The 25,106-nt window shown below is 42.3% G+C and overlaps 2 protein-coding genes across 3 annotated transcripts in view; one reads left to right on the forward strand and one right to left on the reverse strand.

The window, feature by feature from the left end:
• Positions 1 to 22,210, reverse strand: part of pam (peptidylglycine alpha-amidating monooxygenase) — a 65,642-nt gene extending 43,432 nt beyond the window's left edge. For both annotated transcript variants that reach the window (XM_077496763.1, XM_077496762.1), the window contains exons 1-7: positions 22,074 to 22,210; positions 8,521 to 8,620; positions 8,341 to 8,445; positions 7,864 to 7,987; positions 7,189 to 7,246; positions 5,900 to 5,987; positions 4,844 to 4,935 (exon numbers count right to left, since the gene is read on the reverse strand). In XM_077496763.1, the coding sequence (XP_077352889.1) occupies positions 4,844 to 4,935; positions 5,900 to 5,987; positions 7,189 to 7,246; positions 7,864 to 7,987; positions 8,341 to 8,435 (457 nt within the window). In that variant the 5' untranslated portion in view covers positions 8,436 to 8,445; positions 8,521 to 8,620; positions 22,074 to 22,210. The remainder of the gene's footprint in view (positions 1 to 4,843; positions 4,936 to 5,899; positions 5,988 to 7,188; positions 7,247 to 7,863; positions 7,988 to 8,340; positions 8,446 to 8,520; positions 8,621 to 22,073) is intronic.
• Positions 22,211 to 22,512: 302 nt separating this feature from the next.
• On the forward strand, positions 22,513 to 25,106 carry pomk (protein O-mannose kinase). Its single transcript, XM_077497578.1, has 3 exons — positions 22,513 to 22,652; positions 22,767 to 23,049; positions 24,285 to 25,106. Exons 2-3 carry the CDS (start codon positions 22,780 to 22,782, stop codon positions 25,050 to 25,052), a joined length of 1,038 nt encoding a protein of 345 aa, XP_077353704.1. The 5' UTR covers positions 22,513 to 22,652; positions 22,767 to 22,779; the 3' UTR covers positions 25,053 to 25,106.

Consider the following 25,106-nt stretch of genomic DNA (forward strand, 5'->3'; position numbering starts at 1 on the left):
ACTGCCAATCAGAATGCGCCATGGTGCGTTATATGCAAATGAGACTCACTGGTATGCAGCGACTAATTCACCAGCGCAAATAGCCACACCAAGTTTGCGTGATGCAAATAACGTGTTTGGAAAGCATGTATTAAACTTCCGCAACCTCGATCCCGGGATCATGACAGCAGTGTAATCCATTTGCGGCAAAACATGCATGGCTGATCACACAGAGAGAAGAGAGGTGAGAGGGACAGAGAGACAGAGAGACAGAGAGACAGATAGAGGGAAAGAGAGAGAGAGAGAGAGAGAGAGAGAGAGAGAGAGAGAGAGAGAGAGAGAAGACGCACAGAGAGAGAGAAAGAGAGACAAAGACAGAAGACAGAGAGAGAGAGAGAGAGAGAGAGAGAGAAGACACACAGAGAGAGAGAAAGAGAGACAGAGACAGAAGACAGAGACGACAGAGAGAGAGAGAGAGAGAGAGAGAGAGAGAGAGAGAGAGAGAGAGAGACAGAGAGAGAGAGAGAGAGAGAGAGAGAGACGAGAGAGAGAGAGAGAGAGAGAGAGAGAGAGACAGAGAGAGAGAGAGAGAGAGAGAGAGACAGACAAGGGAGGAGACCTTGGCGGACCTTGGCGGACCGACCCCCGGCTACAGAAGCTGGCTCTTGGGACATGGAATGTCACCTCTCTGGCAGGGAAGGAGCCCGAGCTGGTGTGTGAGGCCGAGAAGTTCCGACTAGACATAGTTGGACTCGCCTCCACACACAGCTTGGGCTCTGGTACCAGTCCTCTTGAGAGGGGTTGGACTCTCTTCCACTCTGGAGTTGCCCACGGTGTGAGGCGCAGAGCAGGTGTGGGCATACTTATTGCCCCCCGGCTCGGCGCCTGTACCTGTTTACCCCGGTGGACGAGAGGGTAGCCTCCCTCCGCCTTCGGGTGGGGGGACGGGTCCTGACTGTTGTTTGTGCATATGCACCAAACAACAGCTCAGAGTATCCACCCTTTTTGGAGTCCTTGGAGGGTGTGCTGGAGAGCGCTCCCTCTGGAGACTCCCTCGTCCTGCTGGGGGACTTCAACGCTCACGTGGGGAATGACAGTGGGACCTGGAGGGGCGTGATTGGGAGGAACGGCCCCCCTGATCGGAACCCGAGCGGTGTTCTGTTATTGGACTTCTGTGCTCGTCACGGTTTGTCCATAACGAACACCCTGTTCAAGCATAAGGGTGTCCATATGTGCACTTGGCACCAGGACACCCTAGGCCGCAGTTCGATGATCGACTTTGTAGTCGTGTCATCGGATTTGCGGCCGCATGTTTTGGACACTCGGGTGAAGAGAGGGGCGGAGCTGTCAACTGATCACCACCTGGTGGTGTGTTGGCTCCGATGGTGGGGGAAGATGCCGGTCCGACCTGGCAGACCCAAACGTATTGTGAGGGTTTTCTGGGAACGTCTGGCGGAATCCCCTGTCAGAAAGAGTTTCAATGCCCACCTCCGGCAGAGCATCTCCCTTGTCTCGGGGGAGGCGGAGGACATTGAGTCCGAATGGGCCATGTTCCGCGCCTCCATTGTTGAGGCGGCCGATCGGAGCTGTGGGCGTAAGGTGGTCGGTGCCTGTCGCGGCGACAATCCTCGAACCTGCTGGTGGACACCAGCGGTAAGGGATGCCGTCAAGCTGAAGAAGGAGTCCTATCAGGCCTTTTTGGCCTGTCGGACTCCGGAGGCAGCTGACAGGTACCGGATGGCCAAGCGGAACGCGGCTTCGGCGGTTGCTGAGGCAAAAACTCGGACATGGGAGGAGTTCGGTGAGGCCATGGAAAACGACTTCCGGACGGCTTCGAGGAAATTCTGGTCCACCATCCGGCGTCTCAGGAGAGGAAAGCAGTGCACCATTAACACTGTGTATAGTGGCGATGGGGTGCTGCTGACCTCGACTCGGGACGTCGTGAAGCGGTGGGGGGAATACTTCGAAGACCTCCTCAATTCCACCAACACGTCTTCCTTTGAGGAAGCAGAGTCTGGGGACTCTGGGGTGGGCTCTCCTATCTCTGGGGTCGAAGTCGCTGAGGTGGTTGGAAAGGTCCTCGGTGGCAGGGCCCCGGGGGTGGATGAGATCCGCCCGGAGTTCCTAAAGACTCTGGATGTTGTGGGGCTGTCGTGGTTGACACGCCTCTACAACATCGCGTGGACATCGGGGACAGTGCCTCTGGATTGGCAGACCGGGGTGGTGGTCCCCCTTTTTAAGAAGGGGGACCGGAGGGTGTGTTCCAACTACAGAGGGATCACACTCCTCAGCCTCCCTGGTAAGGTCTATTCAGAGGTGCTGCAGAGGAGGGTCCGTCGGGAGGTCGAATCTCGGATTCAGGAGGAGCAGTGTGGTTTTCGTCCTGGCCATGGAACAGTGGACCAGCTCTACACCCTCCGCAGGATCCTCGAGGGTGCGTGGGAGTTCGCTCAACCAGTCCACATGTGTTTTGTGGATTTGGAGAAGGCGTTCGACCGTGTCCCTCGGGGAGTTTTGTGGGGGGTGCTTTGGGAGTACGGGGTGCCGGGCCCCTTGATACGGGCCGTTCGGTCCCTGTACGACCGTTGCCAGAGTTTGGTCCGCATTGCCGGCAGTAAGTCGGATTCGTTTCCGGTGAGGGTTGGACTCCGCCAAGGTTGCCCTTTGTCACCGATTCTGTTCATAACTTTTATGGACAGAATTTCTAGGCACAGCCGAGGCGTGGAGGGGTTCCGGTTTTGTGGCCTCAGCATTGCATTTTCGCTCTTTGCAGATGATGTGGTGCTGTTGGCTTCATCAAGCCGGGGCCTCCAGCTCTCACTGGAGCGGTTCGCAGCCGAGTGTGAAGCGGCTGGGATGAGGATCAGCACCTCCAAATCCGAGACCATGGTCCTCAGTCGGAAAAGGGTGGAGTGTCGTCTTCAGGTCGGGGACGAGATCCTGCCCCAAGTGGAGGAGTTCAAGTATCTTGGGGTCTTGTTCACGAGTGAGGGTAGGATGGAGCAGAAGATCGACAGGCGGATCGGTGCAGCGTCTGCAGTGATGCGGACTCTGTATCGGTCTGTCGTGGTGAAGAAAGAGCTGAGCCAAAAGGCAAAGCTCTCGATTTACCGGTCGATCTACGTTCCGACCCTCACCTATGGTCACGAGCTGTGGGTCGTGACCGAAAGAACGAGATCCCGGATACAAGCGGCCAAAATGAGTTTCCTCCGCAGGGTGTCCGGGCTCTCCCTTAGAGATAGGGTGAGAAGCTCGGTCATCCGGGAGGGACTCAAAGTCGAGCCGCTGCTCCTCCGCGTTGAGAGGAGCCAGCTGAGGTGGCTCGGGCATCTGGTTCGGATGCCTCCTGGACGCCTCCCTGGGGAGGTGTTCCGGGCATGTCCCACTGGCGGGAGGCCCCGGGGACGACCCAGGACACGCTGGAGAGACTATGTCTCTCGGCTGGCCTGGGAACGCCTTGGGATCCCGCCGGAGGAGCTGGTTGAAGTGGCTGGGGAGAGGGAAGTCTGGGTTTCCCTCCTGAAGCTGCTGCCCCCGCGACCCGACCCCGGATAAGCGGAAGAAGATGGATGGATGGATGGCTGTCAGTTTTGTGGGCGTGTTTGCACCGGTATATGATTAGAGCAATATCCTTAGTGAATAGGTGGGTAACTGGGCGCAGACTGCGTGTGTAGTTGGGGTGCAATATTTCACGCTGTTACCGGACGCAGCGCATTTTTAGTGAATATACCCCAGAGTGTGCAAAGACCTTACTTAACTCGAGGTTGTGCTGCTTCAAGCCTAAAAGGAGCAAGGTCGTCTCACCACAGACTGTCTTGCCATCTCAGCATTCAATGTGACATCTCACTTTGCATTAAAATTGTTATTCAAGTAGTAGGAATCAAGTGAGTTTTTTTTAAAAAGGAAGAAATAAGACATATTACATTTGGCTTCTCTGGATAATGGCTGTACATAAAACTTACTGTGAGACACTTTAAGAGTTGGCCTGAGCTTGGCCACTAATGTCACTTTTCCATTACAGGTTCCAGAACAACCTCACACAACACCACATCGGTCTCGCCGCCGTGGCTTTTTCATTTCAACAAGCCTACACTGCACAGAGCACACACAGCGTGTGGGGTTCTGCCGTAACATTTCACAAGTGGAGAGTCTGGGTCACTGTTTTTACGGCAAATCATAAGGATTGTGGCGACGGCACAAAGTACAGATCATCAAATGCACAAAATCTTGCACATATAGACGCAAAATTCAATTCGGAGTTTAAACCAGCGAGACAGCAACCCGCCGGCCAGCCACCCACCACCAAGAAGTATAGTAAATACAGTCAAACCTCGGTTTTCGAACATAATCAGTTCCAGAATGCTGTTCCAAAAGCGAATTGTTTGAAATGCGAAACAATTTTTCCCATTATAATTAATTTAAATAATTTTAATCCGTTCCAAGTCTAAAAAAAAACATAAACTGCACTGTATACTGTTTACCATAAATAGAAAAGGGTAGAAATAGGATATCTTCTATTAAAATAAAACTGTCTATCTAAAATGATGAAAAAAACAAAAATACAAAATGCACTTGCTTTCTTTGGACCCATGATTAGGGGCTAATACACGATGCAAAACTTAAAGAAAAAAAAAAAAAAAGAAAAAAATCACATAAAGCATTTGGAAAAGTGCCTCTTACTGATATCCACAATTGTAAAGAACGGTGAAAAGAGGTGCAAGGCAATTGGATAATAAACGAAAATGCATGTGAAGTCTCAAGCGAGCCTTTACCAAAGTCAAATTCAAATTGCTTCTCCAGTCAGCTAGTGACATACTTTGTTAGGGTGGGACTCTGGAAACGTGCCTATTAAATACAAACATACCTTTTGGTAGACTGGTTGGTGGTGCGTTTCGAGCCCAAGCATACAAAATGGATGTTCCATCCGCACAAGTTCCCCGTGAACTGCCACAGTCCCTTGAGTGAAAAATGTCACAGTCAGTAATTTTAGAGACTGTGCATTGCACAGCAGCACTAGAAATAAGACTCCGACAATAACAATTTGCTGCAGTTTTAGAAGTTTCTTATCCTAGCAGTGTCAGGCTAACACCGTTTACACCAGATTTCACCGAACACTGGAAATTTAACCATTACAGATTTACTGTGTGGCTTTTTCCATTCGCATCTCACCTCTCTAACTACGTAACGCACATTTTCAAATGTATACACAAACACATATGCTTACAGTGATTTATTAATTTTTTTAAAGTGTTCAATAAAGTTAAATAAAAAAGTACAGGAATATCTGGACCATGGCCAATCAGAGGGGGTTCTTGCCCTTCATTCTCTCTGATTGGTTGAGACCATGAGACGTGTGTCCATTGCCAAACCAAATAGGCTTTCACTCAAAGTTGAGGACCTTTTTTTTTTTTCCTATATCGGGTTTGGTTGTGCAGGTGCAATCTCAGATTGTTTTTTTTTCTGTTGCACCATTGTGAAATGAGGGAGCCTGGGCACCTAAAATGGGTGCACCCTAAAGCCCTGTACCCTTAAATCAGTAATATATTGCACAACCGATTCTTTATTGCGCCATATATTTTGTTATTTGACAAAATACGTATTGTGAGCTGCAAAGCTTCTGGGAGGAAGTCCTTTGGACAGATGAGAAAAACACAAGCTGTTTGCCAAGTCATCTCAACTGTTTTGAGTGCGAGAGTGAATATTACATAAAGTGTGAGAGCGAGATAGACCATTTTGCATGGTTTGGTACAAAAGATAGTTTAGTGCATAAGTATGAGTGTAAACCAGCCGAGATGGAGGTTCTAAAATAACAGACAGCTAGATAGACAAAAATAGTGTAGCCTTAACAATAATAATAATAATAATAATAATAATAATATGCAATGAACATGTGAAAAACGAGCATCAAATGAGGTATTACCAATAGTTGGTGGTGGAGACGGGAGAATTGCAGCCAAAGAGCAGCATGTGATGGACTGTGTTCATACTAGCCTGAGGTATGAAGTCCACTGAGAAGGAAAAGCATTTGATTAGCAAATGTAACAGGGTTCAAAATGTCTCCAATAAAGGATGCTGTGGCTTTTTCAATTTATTGACACAATAAGTCAAATTAACATTCCAAAATTTAGGGGTTTCAAACACACTTGCAATGAATGTGCTCAACTCCACTGAACATCCTGCCTCACACTCACTCAGACAGGATGGCCACCCTGGCTCCTCCCCTAATCCAATTAATTCTAATAATCGCGGATTTCTCCCTCATAATCACATGTTATTCATCAACAATAGTATTAAGAATTTTATAGAAAACTACAATCCTTCAACCTAGCATATGCCTGCATCCTCAGACTGCTCAGGAACACAAAGCAAATTATTTTATTGCATACCCTGTTATTTCGCTGTGATGTCACTATGACATCACACGCCGGCGTCCCGGACATGACGCGATAAAACCTGGAAATAACAACGCCACTCGGTTTGACAGTACTCCGTCACAATAGATTAAATATAGTATAGATTAAATACTAATATTTAATGAAATGCATTGCATACAACTGAAAAAATGTAATAAAGCTTTAATCTGATTTAGTATTAAAAGCATTACTCTCACTAATAAAGCGGATGATTTACTAAGGGAATGATAAGACTGACATTTAGACAACACAGTCTCATCAAACAAGAAAGCACAAAAGATTGTACATGGCTGAACAGAAATGATAAATCCACATTTTGTAATTATGGCCAAAAAGTTCAACCTTGCTTTCATCGGACCAAAAAAACACATTTTCAAACAAATATGGGAAAATGTGTTAAGGTCCGATGCATTGAAATATCATTGTCTTATAACAGTTGAGTCATTTTTTTCTGACAATTAAGCCACTCACTGACATGACTAGTGCGTGTGAAAATTACAGTTTCAAAGTTGGAAGCCCTGCTGTGATGATACAATAATCGTTGCCACGCTGCTCAGACAAACCTGAACTTGGCCTGGCAGTAAAAGTAGTTCTAAACATTGGATAATGATTTTCACATCAATGTTGGCACATATTAGATAACTTATTGCACTAATCATTTATAATACATTTGTTGTGGGAATTTATAAAAATGGAATCTTGAGAGAGAAATAAGGAGTCAACCAGTAGAACTTGCAACACATCTGCAAAAAGAGTTGTTGTTTTTTAATAGATGCTTGATAAAAATGATACTCACCGACATATGCAGCATGACTAGTTGGCACACGGAACGCCATGCATAGGTAAGTGTCCGACTAAAACAAACAAACAAACAAACAAACAAAAAAAGATTTTAGAAATACATATTTCTCTCAGGTTGATCTTATGTTTTGTTCCTCTAGTTTCACTGCATGTATGTTAGCAAGCTTAACATGCTGCTTCCATCTGTCCCTCGGTTTCAGGTTAGTGACAAAATAAGTGTGTTAAAGAAATTTACAATTTTCGCCTCTTTTTGTGTCCATCTGGATCTTTAATTTCTGTGGAGAAACTGTAACGAATGAACGGAATTTTACAAGCTTACTTTTCAGTCTAGTTGGAGCTTTGCAATGATATGTTTTTGCCTATAAACTCCAATAGGACAGTTAAATGTGCACCTGTTGTTCTCTGAAACATTTAAAGACCATGTGAAATTATTTTTGTGATTTGTTTCTAAATACATTATACGTGTTTGAAGACAAGTGCTGAAAACATGCAAAGACAAAACACAATTACCGTACCGGTAAGTACTGAATTTCTGAGATATACCACTAAACTCTTTTCAGATTTTATGGTACATGGCTATAATGGCCCCTGGCATGAGTCAGCCCTCCCCCCACTTCATAAATACTGATGAAGGTTTGTATAACTGGGTTTTTCAGCACAGCATCCCTACCTTAGCTGGAATGACACCGGGCATCCGAAGATCCATAGAGAAGTTGGGGGAGTTTGTGGAGACCTGTGGCCCATTTGCACTTGGCAAACAATTGCTGGAATCTGATCCAGCACTTTCCTGAATCCTGACGGACATACAAATAGATTAGATTTATTTACGGCTACAACAGTTGACGCCCATATATATATTTGAACAATGAACAAACACTCACACGAGTTTTGTTTTTTACCTGTTAAATAAAAATATTCCAATTACAGTTATGGAATGGACATTGACAAAGTACAGATTCTGGGCTTTTATTTGATGGTATCCGTATTCACAAAATTGCTATAAATTTAGGAATGGCAAAATCTGAATGGGAGTAAATACAGAGGTTTTACATCTGTTCATGCTTAACAATAAGAGACAAAAACATACAAGTAGTACACCAAACTATATCCTCACAAAGATGGGGGAAAAAACAGCTTTTTCCTCTACCTTTTGGACCTATAAAGTTGATTTAATGCTTCTTGGCCATAACTGTTACAGATGAATGCAAGTAGTATCACACATAAACCAGGGTGACCCATCATGGTGGTGGTCCTGCAAACATGAAACAACAGCTGTCAGCCATAACAGAGGAAACTGCAAAGAAAAGATTCTGTACCAACTACTCACCTTGCTCACTTTGCTTGAACAGCCAAGAGATGAGGGAAGCACAGCTATAGGAGGCACTCACTCTATTGGCATGTTGAGCTGTGGGTTGGGGCTCCACCAACTAGGCAAGAAAATGCAGTTAGTCTACACATTACTCATTGTCAAACAGTCAAGGCAATTTCACTCTCAGAAATGAGAGTGTATTGTACTTCCAAGATAATACAGTGATCGTATGGTAAGAAACATGGCCAATAGGACATGCAACGTTTAAGTCTGTACAAGTTTGTTCAAAAGATGGGAAACGTGTGTGCTTATGAATGCTGGTGTGATGGGGACTAATAACGATTACTTTTCTTGTTTTGTTTTAATTAGACTGGTCAACACATTTTGGTTCAAAGAAAGTGTCAAAGGTCTTAGGGTATTTTGATGTCGAAATCCAAAAATGGCATTGTTTTTTTTTCCCCCCAGAATAGGTCGCTTGCACATCGTAATGCATCATGGGAGTTTTTCCTTCGGGCGCCATATTGGGTGTCCGCCGGTTCACAAGGTACACTCGCGAGTTACACGGTAGAGCTTATCAACCTGATGTTATTTTCACGATTTACCGGAAGATCAAAAACAACGATACAGGCAGAAGGTGTCTCTGTGTGGCGGGATTGATCCTAATTACGTCCTGACCAAGGGTGATTTTTTTTTTTTGACGGAGAAAGCTTGCTGGCCAAATGTGACATCTCTGGACATCTTTCCCTACCTCGTGTTGACAACATGCTCCATAACACGCCAACAAATCCCTGGAGGCTTACAATTATTTTGTAAGCGGGTGGATACAGAGTGTAAACTTTAACATCGCATCAGAAGAAACGGTTGCTGTTGCACGTAAGTAAACCACATGGTGTTGGTAATTCTGCACACAAAAATGTTGATTTGTTCTCAGGCTTCCTGTTATCATTGTGTTTACATGCACAGCTGGGTTTACCTGATGTGGTTTTTCTAATAATTTTATAACAGGCAAATATGGCAGAGCGTATAAGAATAAAAAGTAACTATGCACAGCCTCCCCGTGGCTTAATTAAATTTAATGCTACCCTTTCACTAGTTACATGTTACTTAATCAACTTATTCTAAATGGTTAAGGTTAACCACTCTCAGAGGACGTATTTTTAGTTTCAGTTTCCAGTACAATAAAACGTGTTCATGGTAACTACTGAGCATACTGACAGCTTTTCTTATGATCTCACGGTTAAGGAGGCTGTCACAACACCCAATTTCTGTCTGGTGCCAGATGGCAACAATTCCCATCACTTGTCACGACAACACCAATAGTATTACCAGGTATGTATGGCTTTACTTTTTGTAGTTTCTTATTTAATTCTATGTTTCATATTTTCATTACAATGTTTGTAATATTTTCAGATTCAGGCACAGATGAGTTTAACTGGACGGACTTCTGCGACTTTGTGGTGTGGACAAAGTGTGATTGAGCGAGTCCACCCAGATCGCTCGTTTTGGCCAGTTGGAAAAGCCAGAGTTTTTTTCCCCCCAAAATCCCCTCCTTACCTGAACTGCTCGGGAGAGCATTTACTAGATCAGCAGTGGACTTCCAGTGTTCCTGCTCAGCCGCTGTCACCTACCACTTGCTCATGTACTTCAAAGATGCGGAATAAAGTAGTTTTTTGTGCTGCAGCAGATTGTAAAATCAAATGATATCACTTGAAGTGTGCCAATCTAGACTGCCAAAAGGACAGTGGTTTTGTGACAAGTGTGAAACAAGGATTATTGGGAAAACTAACACAGTACTGGTACTTGTCTTACATTAAACAAATTTAAAAGAGAGCAACTTTTTCCTCTGTACATAGCATAATGAAAGTCATTGCGTACCCCATCAACATTACATCATACCGTCATCTCAGGATGGTAGGCACCTGTGCTAAAATAAACTACATTAATTAACAGTTCAATTTTTAACCCTGAAATTACTACATCTAATCATTATTCACTTCATTTTTTGTGCTTTTAGAAATAATAGAGATTTATGCCATTACTTTAAGAGGGACCATATTGCACATTGAGTCAAATCCTGTCATTTGTATTATGTATAGCTTTGTAAACAAACCCAACAATAGAATTTGTATAAACGCTGCCTTTATTAGCGCCAAACAAACAGTCGCATGTTGTCCTCCTCCAATGCTTTGATGCTCGCCTTCGTTTCCATCATGTCATTGGCAATCAAGTCGGTGTGGCATGAGATCCCTAAAGAAAAAAAAAGAAGAAAAGAATCACAAAAAAATACGGTACCAGTAATAGGTTTAATATAGTAAAGTAGTATAGTTTTTTTGTCAGTGTAAAAGAAATGTACACATTTTGTTGCATTTTTTAATGTATGAACATTGCTACAGGCAAATACTTATTTCTATAAACACTTCCAAATGTCTCTAAAATATAAGGTGCGTGTACACACACAAACAAACACATACATTCACTCATGCATACAATATATCATGTAATGAATTCTGAGTGGCATACCAGAGTCAATGATGTCAGCAGTACTTGAGGGTACAGGTTACTGGAGCCATCTGGCTGCATAACTGCAACAATCTCTGCCACTTCGAGTCGTCTTTTCTTTGCTTGTCTCTCCTGTGCACGTTCATATCTTGGCACCGACTGGGCTGAGACATAGATGTTGTAACTTGGGACCCAACTTTAATGTTGGAGCCCAGTCGGGATGATTGGACAGAAAAACGGGCGCAGGGCGACCTGTTAAAAATAAACAAATATATAAACAAATAAAATATGGAAAGACTGGTTATTTTACCGCAGTAGGGTGGCCGTGAATAAGTTCTTTAGCATGATGTGTAGGCTACCGGGGGTCTGTTTTCTTGCATCACCCCCTTCTGTCTCTTTTTTTCTCCAAGTTTACATTTTGCCACCAAAAAACATGTTATCGGCATTAAAAGCCCAAGACTAATCAATCCAATTTCAGCAGTAAACACTTTGCACTGGCACTACTTGGGTGAAAATGTTCGATGTTAGCTTTCGGCTAACGTCCGCTAGCCAGCTTGTACTACCGAACTTGCTTGCTCATGAATCCAAAACATAAGCAACTTGCCCATATATGGGCGGTCGAAACGTTATTAATCCTCATGCATTAAATAAAGGTAAACAAGCTTACCGCTCACAAAGTGATCGCTGCACACACGAGCCCAAAGTAACGACTTCCCTCCGGAGTCCGCACTCCTCTGTCTCCAGGCCCTGGTTCCTAATTATTTTCGGAATTCGGAAAAAAGACCGACCATTTTCCCCCTTGGCTTTGTTCGAACAGCCAACGATACAGCAACAATGTACCATTTTAAACGCAGAAAACAAACGTGATAGATACGTGTTAGACCGAATCGCTACGTAAATGGAGGCCACCCAGCATGGCGACTACGAGAAATCCGAGGCGGAAGTGACGACATGTGCAAGCGACCTATTAGCTCTATTTTTTTTTTTTTAGATTTTTTTTTTTTTAAGTCTATATTTTTGTTTTAAAATTGTGCTAATAATACACAAGTTATAGCATTAGTATTCCCTTTATGCAACAACTTTGATGAGGCTGTCTGTCTTTTCAAGCATGTCCATATAGCATTTGTTCACTCTTCTGCAGTGTCATGATAGACGGCAATCGTTATTGCAGGGGACTTCTGTATGCAAATCATGTTTCATGTGAAAATCAAGCAAAAATTCAGATAATTAGGCAATAATAACAGTTTTGGTCAGTCCACACGTGTGGGTGCCATTTTTACAAATTATTAACCAATCTAAAGTGTTGAAAATGACTTGCTGTCTTTGAAGATACAATATTAATGGGAGGACAAACATGACATTTTGGGGGTCTCCTGAAAAGTGATCATTATGGAGGTATGAAGTTTTGGCCCAGTTAACTTAAAAACACTGCTTTTAATAACAATGAAAGTACATTTCATAGACTGTCAAAGTACATACAGATGCTATCAACTAATTGTCAAAAAAAATTGATATCTTAAAAACAACAGCCAATTCAAAGAAACGGATTTCTTTTTTTTTTTTTCTTTTTTTTGACTCAGCAGCCCAGGATTACTCAGAAACCATTAAAAAACACAAATCTGTTGGCTAGTGTCACAAAATGTTTTCTCCATATATAACTGACTAGGATATACAAAATGCACCTATGCCTACCCCAGTACTATGGGGGATCCTTCATTAAAATTGACTTGCTGTTTTGCCTTTCTTGTGTCCACTCGATCGGATTCTTTCTGCACTTGTGTCGCCTGGAGGCAACCGGCAGGGTGACCTTCACTTCCCGTTCAACCCCTGTTGAACTCACTGCCCGACTTCGCATACGGCCGGCGCGTGACGAAACTGTTTGGAGGCCGTCAGCAGGGTGACTTCCACCTCCCGCTCCAACCCCTGCTGGACTCATTGCCCGACTTCACGTCACAACTGACGCGTGACGAGACTGGGCTCCACCGACATTGGTTTGGATTTAGTGACTGAGTATGCGTGTGCGTGCATGTGTGTGTATTTTATGTGTGAGTGCAGAAGTTTAGTTTTGTTTGTTGCAACATTGAAATTATGTATGTGCGGCTACCTAATTTAATTTTACTCTCTCTTCCGCTCATCAGTATTGTTAGCCAGTGGTGGTGGTGCGGGTGATCTGCATGGTGTGGCTTTTCTTCTAGTTTGCTGTGTGCCTTTGAGTTTGTAGTTTGTTTTTTTCCGAATTTATTTTTTTCAAATGTATTTGGCCTCAGCCCTGACGGTTGGTTATTTGCTTTTTTGATTAACTAAATTGTTAATCAAATAAATGTCTCTGAAGCATTGAAACACGTCTCTGGGCCATTTCCAGCAACAAAAGCCTTTCATTATAAATTAATCAAATCTACTTCGTTTCATGTGTGTGGTGCCACAAACTTGGTGTTGTCGGCAGGATCTGTTGCTGTGAGAAAATAAGGGCGGAGAGGTGTTTCATTGGTTTGTTTTGTTTTGTTTTGGCAAAACAGCAGCGGTTCTCGACTTTAAATCGATTATTATGGAGAAGGAATTGCGAACATTAACTCATTCACTCCTAGCTATTTTTAGTCCAGGCCGTTTTACTGGATTTTGACTGATTTTGTAAGTGCCACAGAATATTGTGTTCTATTGCTATAAAAACATGGAACCTGCCAAAAGAAAGATTAGTCTCTTCTTTCATCAGGAAAAAAAACATTTCTATCTGTTTCCGTTTTGTAGCAATTAGCATTAGAATCTACCTAAGTTTCATCATTATTCACAGTTTATAACTGGAGAAAACAACTTATTGCAACATGACCCTGGTTGATCTCTTATACTCTGCTGCCACCTGCTGGCCGTTTTTGTAATAACCACCATTGCTTCAGTCATTCTCTTCAGTTCAAAACTGTATCAAAGCCTTCTGTATGCCCTAGCATAAAAAAAACCATCTAAATACGTCTTTGGGACACTGGTAGTATTTAAAATAAAAACATATTTATACGTTTTTGGGAGCAAATGAGTTAAGAGATGTGGTTGCAGAGTTGCAAGCTGACCAGGAGCGGTTGCGTCAAGAATGGGCGCCTGCTGGACCTGTTACTAGTGCAGTGCCTTTTTTTACTGCCAGCATTCCTGCAGCAGAGAGGTTAGTGTTTGTGCCCCGTGATCGGAAGTGGCCAATGTTTAGAGGGCGACACTGCACTGGGAGAGTGGCTTGAAGAAGTGTAGGCAGGCATGGGGGCACGTCATTTATCTATAGCTGGCATTTTCCCTCTTTTACATAGAATGCGAAGCTCAGGACGAGATTAAATATTGGACGAGTACAGAGCGAGGCAATCCTGCTAGAATAATTGCTATCTTTCAGGAACTCCATGGTTTCTCAGCGTCTTACGTAGCTCTACAGGAGGCCTTTTTTTCTCTGAAGCAACAAGAAGGTGAAACATTAGAATTTTCTTTTGCCTTAATGAGACTTATGGAGCGGGAAAGGCAGCGTGCACCGACCGAAATGACTAATACTGAGGCTTTGCTATGGGAATCAGTTTGTTGAGCAGGTATGGATGTCACCATAAGGCGAGAACTTAAGTAGTTTGTGAGCAACCAACCCACAGTTACATTGCTCGATGTTAGGGGGGAGGCAATTAGGTGGGAGCGTGAAGGCCTTCCTAGTGCTGTCAGGGGCCGCAGGAATTCAGTTCCGGCCATCAGTGGCATTCAGTGTGGTGTCCAGAGAACATACTCCCTCGCTAATGCTGCCCACTTGTCAGAAATGAGTGAAATGAAGGAAGCGGCAGCAAGAGCAGCTTAATTTATTAACTCAAACAATGGGATCTTTGCACAGCTCGACTACTTCCTGAACTGAACGCCAATCCTTCGTTTCCTGTCTTTCATGAGTGGACAAAGTGATTAATCCAGGTGTGTCCGACCAATCTCGTCCTGATTACTTAGGTCAGGCACACCTGGATTAATCAACTTGTCCACTCATGAAAGACAGGAAATGAAGGAGTGGTATTGAGTTCAGGAAGTGCTGGATTTGTGCAAAGAGCCCATTGCTCAGCTACAGCGCCTTCCTCAGCGTAGTCGTTCAGCCCAGCGTGGACCAATAATATGTAGACATCAGCAACCTGGTCATTATGCAAGGGAATGTGATGGTGTGCATGTGCCTCTGTATACTCAGTCCTCACAGTCTCTGGTTAGGCAGTCAGAATCCTCCCCAGTTGCGAAAAACTAGCACCCACCAAACTTCAGAGCCACAGTTTGGTTGGGAGCGCTGCCAGCTCAGATGCGATGAAAAGTAAAATAGACAAGGCCTCAAATCTTATATCAGTGTTCCCATTTGAAGGTTACCATGAGTGATGTTCTTGTCATGTTTGATAGACACTGGGTACATGGTTTCCACCATTACAGAAACTTTTTTCCGTTAGCACTTAGAAATCTGTGGTCCAGAACACCTTAAAGGGAGTAACTGGTTGGTTAAGGCAGCTAATGGGTTGGGTATTCCATATCTTGGATACCTGCAATTAAACATTGAGCTGTGCGGCAAACTAAATTCACAGTGTGGCGCCCTTGTAGAAAAAGACACTTTGGGTGGGGCCCCTCTTGGAGTCCCTGGTGTGTTCAGAATGAATGTGATTGGGAAATGCTACTGTGAGCTCTTTGTACAGCATGGGCTAGCATTCTTTGTACTGCCTTCCGTTATTTAGAGATAGACCGATAATCGGTCGGGCCGATAATCGGGGCCGATATTTGACATATTGGTACATATCGGTATCGGTCTGTTTTATTAATCTGACGGCCGATATGAGCGATCCATTTAAAACTCCGTCTTTTCGCTTCGAATGCAGCCCAGAGCGTCTCTGTCTGTTATGGAGTCCAACTCCAGCAATGTAACGCCCATAGCAGCATTTGATTGGTTAGCCGTGCAAGAGCCAGAACCAATCAGTAGTGTATGCCGTGTATCACAGTAGCCGGTCACACACGCACCCACAGACACAACGCGACAGACACATGCTTCGAAGGTAAGTTAAAACAGAAGAGACTCCGCCGATCGTTTCACCATGATAAGCTAAACACATTGAATTATGTTGTGTATTAAATGCACTATATGAATGGAGCTGCAGTGCCTTGCATTGAATCCCCGCTAGCTAACAGTGGTGTGTTCAGCTTAGCATGTAGGCTAACACCCAGTAGCTAATTCGCTACTTGAACTACTCGGGTTGGGAATCACACACATTTTCACTTAATTAAGTAAATAATGTTTGTTAGAAAGGTTCCAAATATTAACAGTTGTCATTATTATATTGTCTAGTTCCATGTTAAGAGTAGAGTAATATCATTATATTTACCTCTCGTCACGTCCACTACTTGTTGCATAGCGGTTATAATGCAGTTAGATGCCACAGTGACGCTAAATAGCGTTTAGTTACTTTATATTGTGTTTATTTGTCGCACTGGTTTGCCATTGTGTGCCTTAAGCTTCGACGTTGATTTGATTGACAGCTCGTTGTGCACCTCGTTAAAGTCCGCTCCGTAACAAATTAAGTGTCTCAAACACCGTTTAACTACACGAACGTGTTCTCTTCCGTATGTTTGGCATTAGTAGAGAAGTGCACTAAAGTATAGTGTGCTTATTTGCTCGTTTTGTCTCTCTTTTCACGTCATGTCTGCCGTCATTTGGGACATTATCCTCTCAATGGATGCCACTAATATGTAACATCTACGGCCGTACACGGCTGCAATTAATGTTCAGTGATGTAATTTCGTTACGTGCATCATACTTTGAATAATGAGCTCATGTTTGGTGTGTTGTATAACTTTCTCGTGTGTTAGTAACTATTCATGTGGACAGCTAAGACAGTGCTTGTTAATGTGAATTAGCAATGTTGCAGCCCAGTTATTATTTAGACAAGTACATCTGTGCCATTAAGTGATACAGTACAGTACAGTAGTGAGAGAATAGTGTGCTCATATACACACACGTGTCTATAAGTGTAAAACACATTAAACAGCAGAAAGTGGCAGCGGTCCACCGCAACAATGTCTGTTTAACCAAGTTATTCTTACTATTATTATAACCAAGTTATTTTACTCTACCTTTTTCTGCGTTGATTGGGGCATCCTAAGTGGCAGTAAACTACATGATGAAGTGTCTTTTGACAGTTCTCTTGTAGAGAGGAGTCGCATGATATTGCTGTTCTCGATTTAAGATCCTCAGCTTATCAAAACTGTCTATATGGTAACAATAACAATAATCATAATAAGGTCTACAAGAACTGTATGGTGTTCAGGGATGAATAGTTTTTCTCATGGAATTTTTTTATTTATTTTTGCTGTAGTAATAAGTAATGCCACAGCTGATGCACATTTTGAATGACAGGGTTCCTCCTATTACTTCAAAATATAAAAATTAATGGTGTCAGTTAAACGCGTTTTTAACGGCGTTAACGCAACCCCCTTTTAACGGCGTCATTTTTTTTATCGCGCAATTAAAGCTCATTTGGAGCTTTCACCTGGCAACTAGATCATTTGTCTTTCACTTATGGGAGTTCGCCACTGTGTATACAGATCAGCGGTAAATGCAAGGCTTTCATTACAATACTTAAAGCTGATTGGGCAATGACAACCTGTGCGTGGTCTACCAAACTTTTGTTTTGACCAATCACGGTAATGGATGAAAAGTTCGTCTGCGTTGACATTGCTGGTTAGGAAAAAAAAAAAAAAAAAAAAAAGCAACAACAACGGGGAAAGAGAAGCATCATGGCGAGCCATAAAAAGGATATAAATTCAATTCTGAACGGCAAGTTTACTTTTAAAAAATTACCTAATGGTGGCATTGACAAGAGCAAAGTAATTTGTATGTATTGCCATCGCGAACTGAACTACCATCGCAGCACGTCCAGCTTAAAATACCATTTGATAGCCAAGCACACCGTTGATGCCGATTCTCCGACCCCTCGTCAAACCCAGGCATCCGTGGATAATTTCCGACAGAAACCAATGGATGAATCAACTAAGAAGAGACTCACCGAAGCGATTACTGGACGTCTCTCAGTCACCACAACTACCTCGGGGTAACTTCCCATTATTTTGACACTGACTGGGTGCTTCGCTGCCATGCTTTGTTATGAAGACCGAGGACCGGCATTTTGCCAATACTGTCGCAGAGCACTTCAGGCAGGTAGCTAGTATATGGGACATCAAATCCAAAGTCTCACTGACCACATATGGCGTGCGCAATATGATCGCGATATGAAGGCGAGCTTCCCTGTTGTCTGAAAATGTTAACAGGCTTGTCTGTTTGAGCAACTGGCTCAAAGCAAACTAGGATGCTGTTAGCCATTTCAGTTATTTTTCTAATCAGAAAGAAATCAGAAACTGGGTTGAGCTGGTAAATAATGACCAATATATTGCTGCTAAGTTTAAAACAAACTTTAAAAATAGTTTGCTGCACTATAAGCAGAGTCTCTGAGTTTACATTTCATATGCACTTTGTTGGCATTTTACATTGCCCCAATTTTAATCCCTTGGAAAGGGCTGTTGAGGGGCTGTTTGTGTGACTTTGCGTGTGTTGAATTCAATACTTTTTTTCAATAAAAAAAAAGAAAAAGATTTGCATACGAAAATCAATACTCTTATTCACGTTAACGATGTTACAATTCGATAAAATAATGGGACAGAAAAAAAATCAAGGTTTTTTTTTTTTTTTTACAATAAATAAAATGTGCGATTAACTATTAGTTAACTATGAAAAAATGCGATTAATCGCGATTAAATATTTTAATCGCTTGACAGCACTAATAAAAATATAACATTTATAGAATAAAACTACAAGTATCCCAAATGCTATAAAAGGTAATGTCACATTGGCCCCCACATTTAACTCCCCCCGCCACCAACGTCTTATTGCAGATAGAAGGATGTAAAATGAAAAGTGCAGTGTGAGAATCCATTGTAAAGAACGGTTAGGGTTTGCATTATTCAAAAATTTGGTGCCAACATTTTAACTTTTACTGCAAATGAATATCGGCTTCAAATATCGGTTATCTGCCTCCTTGACTACCGATAATCGGAATCGGTATCGGCCCTGAAAAAAGCATATCGGTCTATCTCTAATTAATACTCCACAATCTATCACACAAGCATTTCCGAAATGTCACCAGGCAGCCACTCAAAAGTTTTCAGAATTGCGGAAAAGGCAAGGGTCAGAGGTAAGCGTGCTTACTGCATCCCAGGTGGTTGAATGAAGATCATTGTGAGCAATGTTCAGATACAGCAGTGTTATTTGAGCCCCTGGACACTGGCCTACCTGCAGGGCTTCTCCGTCATTGGTCCAGGTGATCAGGGGTACGGCATTATCGCTATAGTGAACGTTGGCTCCAGTTAGATGCTGTTGCACCCACGAACCATTGTGGACTCTGTAGAGTCAGCGATTTTTGTAAGCTTCGCTACTGGGGGAGCACTTCTGCGGTCCAGGTGTTTTTGGCCAGGTATGTCAAGAGAAGTTGAACAGAGGGGCAAAGTATGTGAGCGGTGCCAGTTTGCCAAGGACAATCAAGTCACCCTATGGAACCCTAAGGGACATCTGCTGGCATTTAGACCGAATGAAATCCTGGCCATTGATTACACCTTGCTGGATCCAGCTAAGAATGGCATGGGAAATGCCTTGGTGTTAACTAGGGATGTAACGATAAGGACAATATCGTGATATCGTGATATTATAACTGCCACAATATCGTCGTCGTCATGTTCACAATATTTAAAAGGAACACATCTGTGGGGGAAAAAAAAAAAAAAAGTCAGGTTGATTTCCATTTGTGCAGTTCTAGCACCCTCTAGTGGCTAGTTTATTAGTGCAATTACATTTTTATTAGGGATGTTTTGGCCTTCTATGTTCAAAAGTTATGCTAATTGTTTGATGATGGGGAACCTAATTTGCTTGTCAAGCGATCAAAGTGTGCTTGCATTAGCAAGTAAGTGCCTCAATATTGTTATTAGAGATTGTAGGTGGTTTTGTATGCATTGCTGTTATGTACAAAAGCACAATATTGTGCTTTTTTTTTTTAGTATGGACTATTTTTTGTTACAATATTGTGATCTTTTTTAAATATCGCCAACCCCTCCACAATATCGGGATAATTATCGTATCGTGACCTTCATATCGTGATAATATCGTATCGTGATTTTTGAATATCGTTACATCTCTAGTGTTAACTGATATTTTCAGCAACTACACCCTTGCTGTTCCCACCCGTGATCAACATACCACGACTGTTGCCCAAGTTTTGGTGGCAGAGTGGTTCTCCAAATTTGGGGACCCCGCCCGAATACAATGTGACCAAGGACGTAATTTTAGTGAGTGAATTTTAATGAGTGCCCTCATCCAACAGCTCTCTAGTCTCGGATATTGTATTGTATTGTATTGTTACAATACAGTTCGTCTGTGTGCCCTGCGATTGGCTGGCAACCAGTCCAGGGTGTCCCCTGCCTACTGCCCAGAGCCAGCTGAGATAGGCGCCAGCACCCCCCGCGACCCTTGTGAGGAATAAGCGGTCAAGAAAATGGATGGATGGATGGATGGATGTTACAATACAACTCCTCATCAGACAACCGGTGAGTCTCCCTTTTTCTTAATGTTTGGGCAAGAGCCAAGACTGTTTATTTTCTTTTGGGCAGAGTTCATACAAGAGGAGAGGCCCATGAATGGAATCAGGAACATCAGACTCAATTGCAGATGGCCTTTGAATGAATGAATGAATGAATGAATGAATGAATGAATGAATGAAATCATTTATTTTTGTTCGATTGTTTGTTTGCAATATTGAAATTTTGTATGTATAGCAACCTAATTTTATTTTATTCTCTTCCCCCCCTTGGTGTTATTGGCCAGTGGTGGAGGTGCTGGCGATCTGCATGGTGTGGATTTTCTTTTAGTTAGCTGTCTTTTTGATGAGTGACTTCATTTGGTGCCTTTGCGTTTGTATAGTTGTTGTTTTTTCCCCTCCCCATTAGCTCCAGGCCACTAAATGCACTAAGCCCTGACGGTTGGTTATTTGCTTTTTTTTTATTAACTAAATTGTTAAGCAAATGTTTCTGAAGCATTGAAACACATCTCATTGCCATTTCCAGCAAAGCCTTTCATTAAAAATCAAATCTACTCTGTTTCATGTCTGTGCTTTCACATACATACGCACATACATACATATACAAATAGTACGTTTTATTTGTACACTAGCCCAGTACAATTATGATAAAATCCATGGGCGATCCGATGTACAATTGTAAACGAGTTTGAATCAAATAGATTATGCCAAATGATAGCAATAATCAGCAATGTAAATATCAGTATGACTCACTCCATGACTCATCCCTAACAACAGTCAGGTGGAAGTAACGGGGAGGAGGCACAGTAATGTTCTGACATCACAGCCAAATGGGAGAAGACTGGAGGAAACTATGGAAACAAGGCTGAGTCCGGTCATGGAAGACGCAGCACGTAGTCCACGAGTAAACAGACATCCACATACCTCCCGATGACACAACAAGCAAACTATCACGCCTGCATCTCGGTGTGGTTTCATTTCCTGTCCATAACCAATCAAACCTGTAGCTAACCTGAAGCTGGAATCAGTTACAAAATAAACAATAGATTACATTAAATGCGATGCTAATGTATTAAATACAAAACACTTTGTTTTGCTTTGATTTCAGTTCGTTCATCAATGTCGACGTATTAATTGTGTCATTTTTGAGACGTCACACCTCAAATGGGAAACGACTGTATGCTACAAAATAGCCGCCTTAAACTATATGCTATAACATCCCTCGAGTGAGCGCACGAGCGATCAATGCCATCTCCTAATCGATTATGAATCATATCATAAACACCATTTAGGTGCCAGTATTGACGGCATCTGACAAAAATAGCTCTTGACAGGTTAAAAAAAAATGCCATAGCAGCCAATTAATTTGCATGGAAGATATGCATCAATTTTTGGCTACGTAAGAATGCTTCTATGCTTGGCCAGACGACTCACTGTTCTACTAAGGGTTTGTAAATACGAATGGTTGCTTACCTGTACGCCGTAGATCTCCTCCTCTCGACTATATTATGACGGCAACTTAAGTCACAACATCGGATTTATCTTGTCAGTAACACACAAATCCGCTCGGTTTCCTTGTTTCAAAATAAAAGCATTGTTCGCAACCGCCCTTTTCTCTATGTTTGATTTAATTCCAGGTTCTAAGTGTCATTATTAATGCATTAAGATTGCTGGAGGCCCTCGGGGCTACATAAAATATGCGGCCGCAGTGGTTCATGTCTAGTGCTAAACAGATGTTTTCTTGCTAACCTGGCGTTTTGATTTATTAATTAAAAATTATAACCAAAGGTAGATTATTTTGCCGTGACAATTCCTTAAAAAACAGCAAATCATACACATAATAATAATAATAATAATGATACATAAATCACTTACGAAAGACAAAGTTTGCTTTTCTTATGAATACTTTACAGGAAGTGGTAGTTTGCTTCCGGTTTATTGTCAGTGAAATGCACGATTTCGCTACACTTTAGTTCTGGTAATGTAACGAGCAGGTTGTTAAACGGATTTATGTGTATTGTGACTTGACTACCATGTGATCCAAGAGCAATTGTAGGTAACATTTGTGTGCGTTTACATCGGTTACCTATATAAAAAATAAAAAAAACTTTGATTGTGCGAATTTTTTGATGACTGCGGGTACTACTATGTCCTGTCTGCCTTTAGGTTGCTGTGCAACATGGGTCGTCGAAGCAGTACTTCATTCTACCAGAGTAGTCCAGTGGTGGCGATCTGCCTTGCAGCTTTACTCCTCATCAACATCTTGATCTACCTGTATTTGGATTCTGTGTATCAGTCAGTTGGACAACCAGTCACCGCCCATACCGGCTGTGTGGCTCAACACTTTAAAATGCCGACAATGAAGAACTGCACCCCCTGGCTTCAATGTCCTCTGATAGAAGCGGAAGTGCGCAAGCTGAAGCTCATCGGCCAGGGGGCAGTGAAGAAGGTACACTAGTCGGAACCTCTCAAAATCTACCACTAGAGTGTAAACTGCACCGACACTTAAAACGCATAATCAAACCCACCGTTCATGTGTCCATCTGTTAAACACAATCATAATTTTAAAATGCTACATATTTGGTGTAAATATATATATATATATATATATATATATATATATATATATATACACACACACACACAGCTAATCGATTATCAAATTCATTGTCAGCAATTTTAATAATTGAGTAATTGTTTAAAATTGACGAAATCCTCTGATTTCAGTCTCTCAAAAGTAATTATTTTTCTGATATCTGTAGTACTTTATGAAAGCAGACTGATTATACTTGATTTTTTTTGTAAGAAATTTGGAAACATCTGCTTTTGTGGAAAACAATGACTAAACCAGTAACTGGGTGTGTTTCAAAAAGGAAATCAGGGGAACAATAGACTTTAATACAAAAATAAAAATTGTATCTGATTATTCCATCCATCAACAGAATAATCGTTAGAATAATTGATTCTAAAACTATTTGATCTTGACAGCCCAATTAAGTATACTAGAACAAAACAATAACAATTAAATGTTAGCCTATATAAATCTCATTCACTCCCAGCCATTTTCACAGAAGCAATCCCGTTCGCTCCCGGCTGTTTTACTGAATTTTGACTGATTTTGCAAGGCCCACGAAATATTGTGTTCAATTGCTATAAAAGCATGGAACCTATCAAAAGAAAGATTAAAGTCTCTTCTTTCATCAGGAAAAAAAAAGTATGTTTCTGTTTCCGTTTTTCAGCAATTAGCATTAGAAGAGAGCTAAGTTTCATCAGTTTTCACAAATCTATTTAAAATTCTAAGTAATTTAGCTTTTTTTCTAGATAGCCCTGGTTGATCTCCTTTGCTCTGCTGCCACCTGCTGGCCGTTTGTGTAATAACTACCATTTCTGCAATCGTTCTTTGCTATGCTCTAGCATATATATATAAAAAAAAAAAAAAAACGTCTTTGGGACACTTAAAACTTAAAAAAAAACGTATTTACACGTTATTGGGAGCAAATTAGTTATTAAGGATAGGTTTACACTGCAAATGCAGCATATGAGAAGTATGTGCTAATATATGGGAAAGTAAAAATGTTAATAGTCATGTACATGTTGATCCTAAACTCTCTTTTTTTTTCTTTTTTTTTTCTTTTTTTTTTCTTTTTTTCTTTTCTTTCTTTTCTTCCTCCACCCCCTCCGTAGGTCTACTTGGCAGAATGGAAAGGACAAAAGGTGGCTGTGTCCAAACTGTCATCTCTGGATTACTCACAGGATTTTCTCCACGGATTAGCAATGCTAAAGGCACTGCAGGGTCCCCTGGTGGTACAGTTGGTGGGGTGTTGCCTCGAAGACCATACCTTGGTCACAGAGTACCATCCATTGGGCTCACTTCTTAATTTGAACGCAGTTCTAGCACAGGAGCAGCAAAAACATCGCAACACTTGGCAGACGCGGCTGTTGTTGGCGATAGACTACGTCTCCATTCTTCATTACCTCCACAACAGCCCAGCTGGTAAGAGGGTGATGTGTGATTCCAACACCCTGGAGAAAACTCTCTCGCAGTTTCTGCTCACAAATGACTTCCACCTGGTGGTGAATGATCTGGATGCGCTGCCTGAGGTGGACTCATCCAGGGGCTTGCTGGTGAAATGCGGCCACAGGGAGCTCAGTGGTGACTTTGTGGCGCCTGAGCAGCTGTGGCCATTCGATAACATAGGGAAGCCGTTTTCAGATGATCTCATGCATGGGTATGATGAAAGGACAGATATCTGGAAGATCCCAGATGTTGTACAGTTTGTGATAGGAAGAGTGGATGGAGGAGATTTGATCCACTTCCATCTTTTTCAAATTCATAAGGAGTGTAAGGCAGAAGACCCGAAACTCCGCCCATCAGCCCTGAACGTGTTAACTGTTTACAAGGCAGTTTATAGCAATATGGTCAGAGACGTTGGATTCAGAGAAATGCTTTAAGATCTCATTTTACAAGTTAGCCCATCATGCAATAAACAACGGTTACAATATTCA

The sequence above is a fragment of the Festucalex cinctus genome, chromosome 15, assembly GCF_051991245.1.
Source record: "Festucalex cinctus isolate MCC-2025b chromosome 15, RoL_Fcin_1.0, whole genome shotgun sequence".
Taxonomy (NCBI): domain Eukaryota; kingdom Metazoa; phylum Chordata; class Actinopteri; order Syngnathiformes; family Syngnathidae; genus Festucalex; species Festucalex cinctus.

Bases quoted from the DNA above. Each gene is read 5' to 3' on its own strand.
- pomk (XM_077497578.1), top strand. From the start codon at position 22,780: ATGGGTCGTCGAAGCAGTACTTCATTCTACCAGAGTAGTCCAGTGGTG. The intron at 23,050-24,284 runs GTACACTAGTCG...CCCCCTCCGTAG, and splicing joins GCCAGGGGGCAGTGAAGAAG to GTCTACTTGGCAGAATGGAA.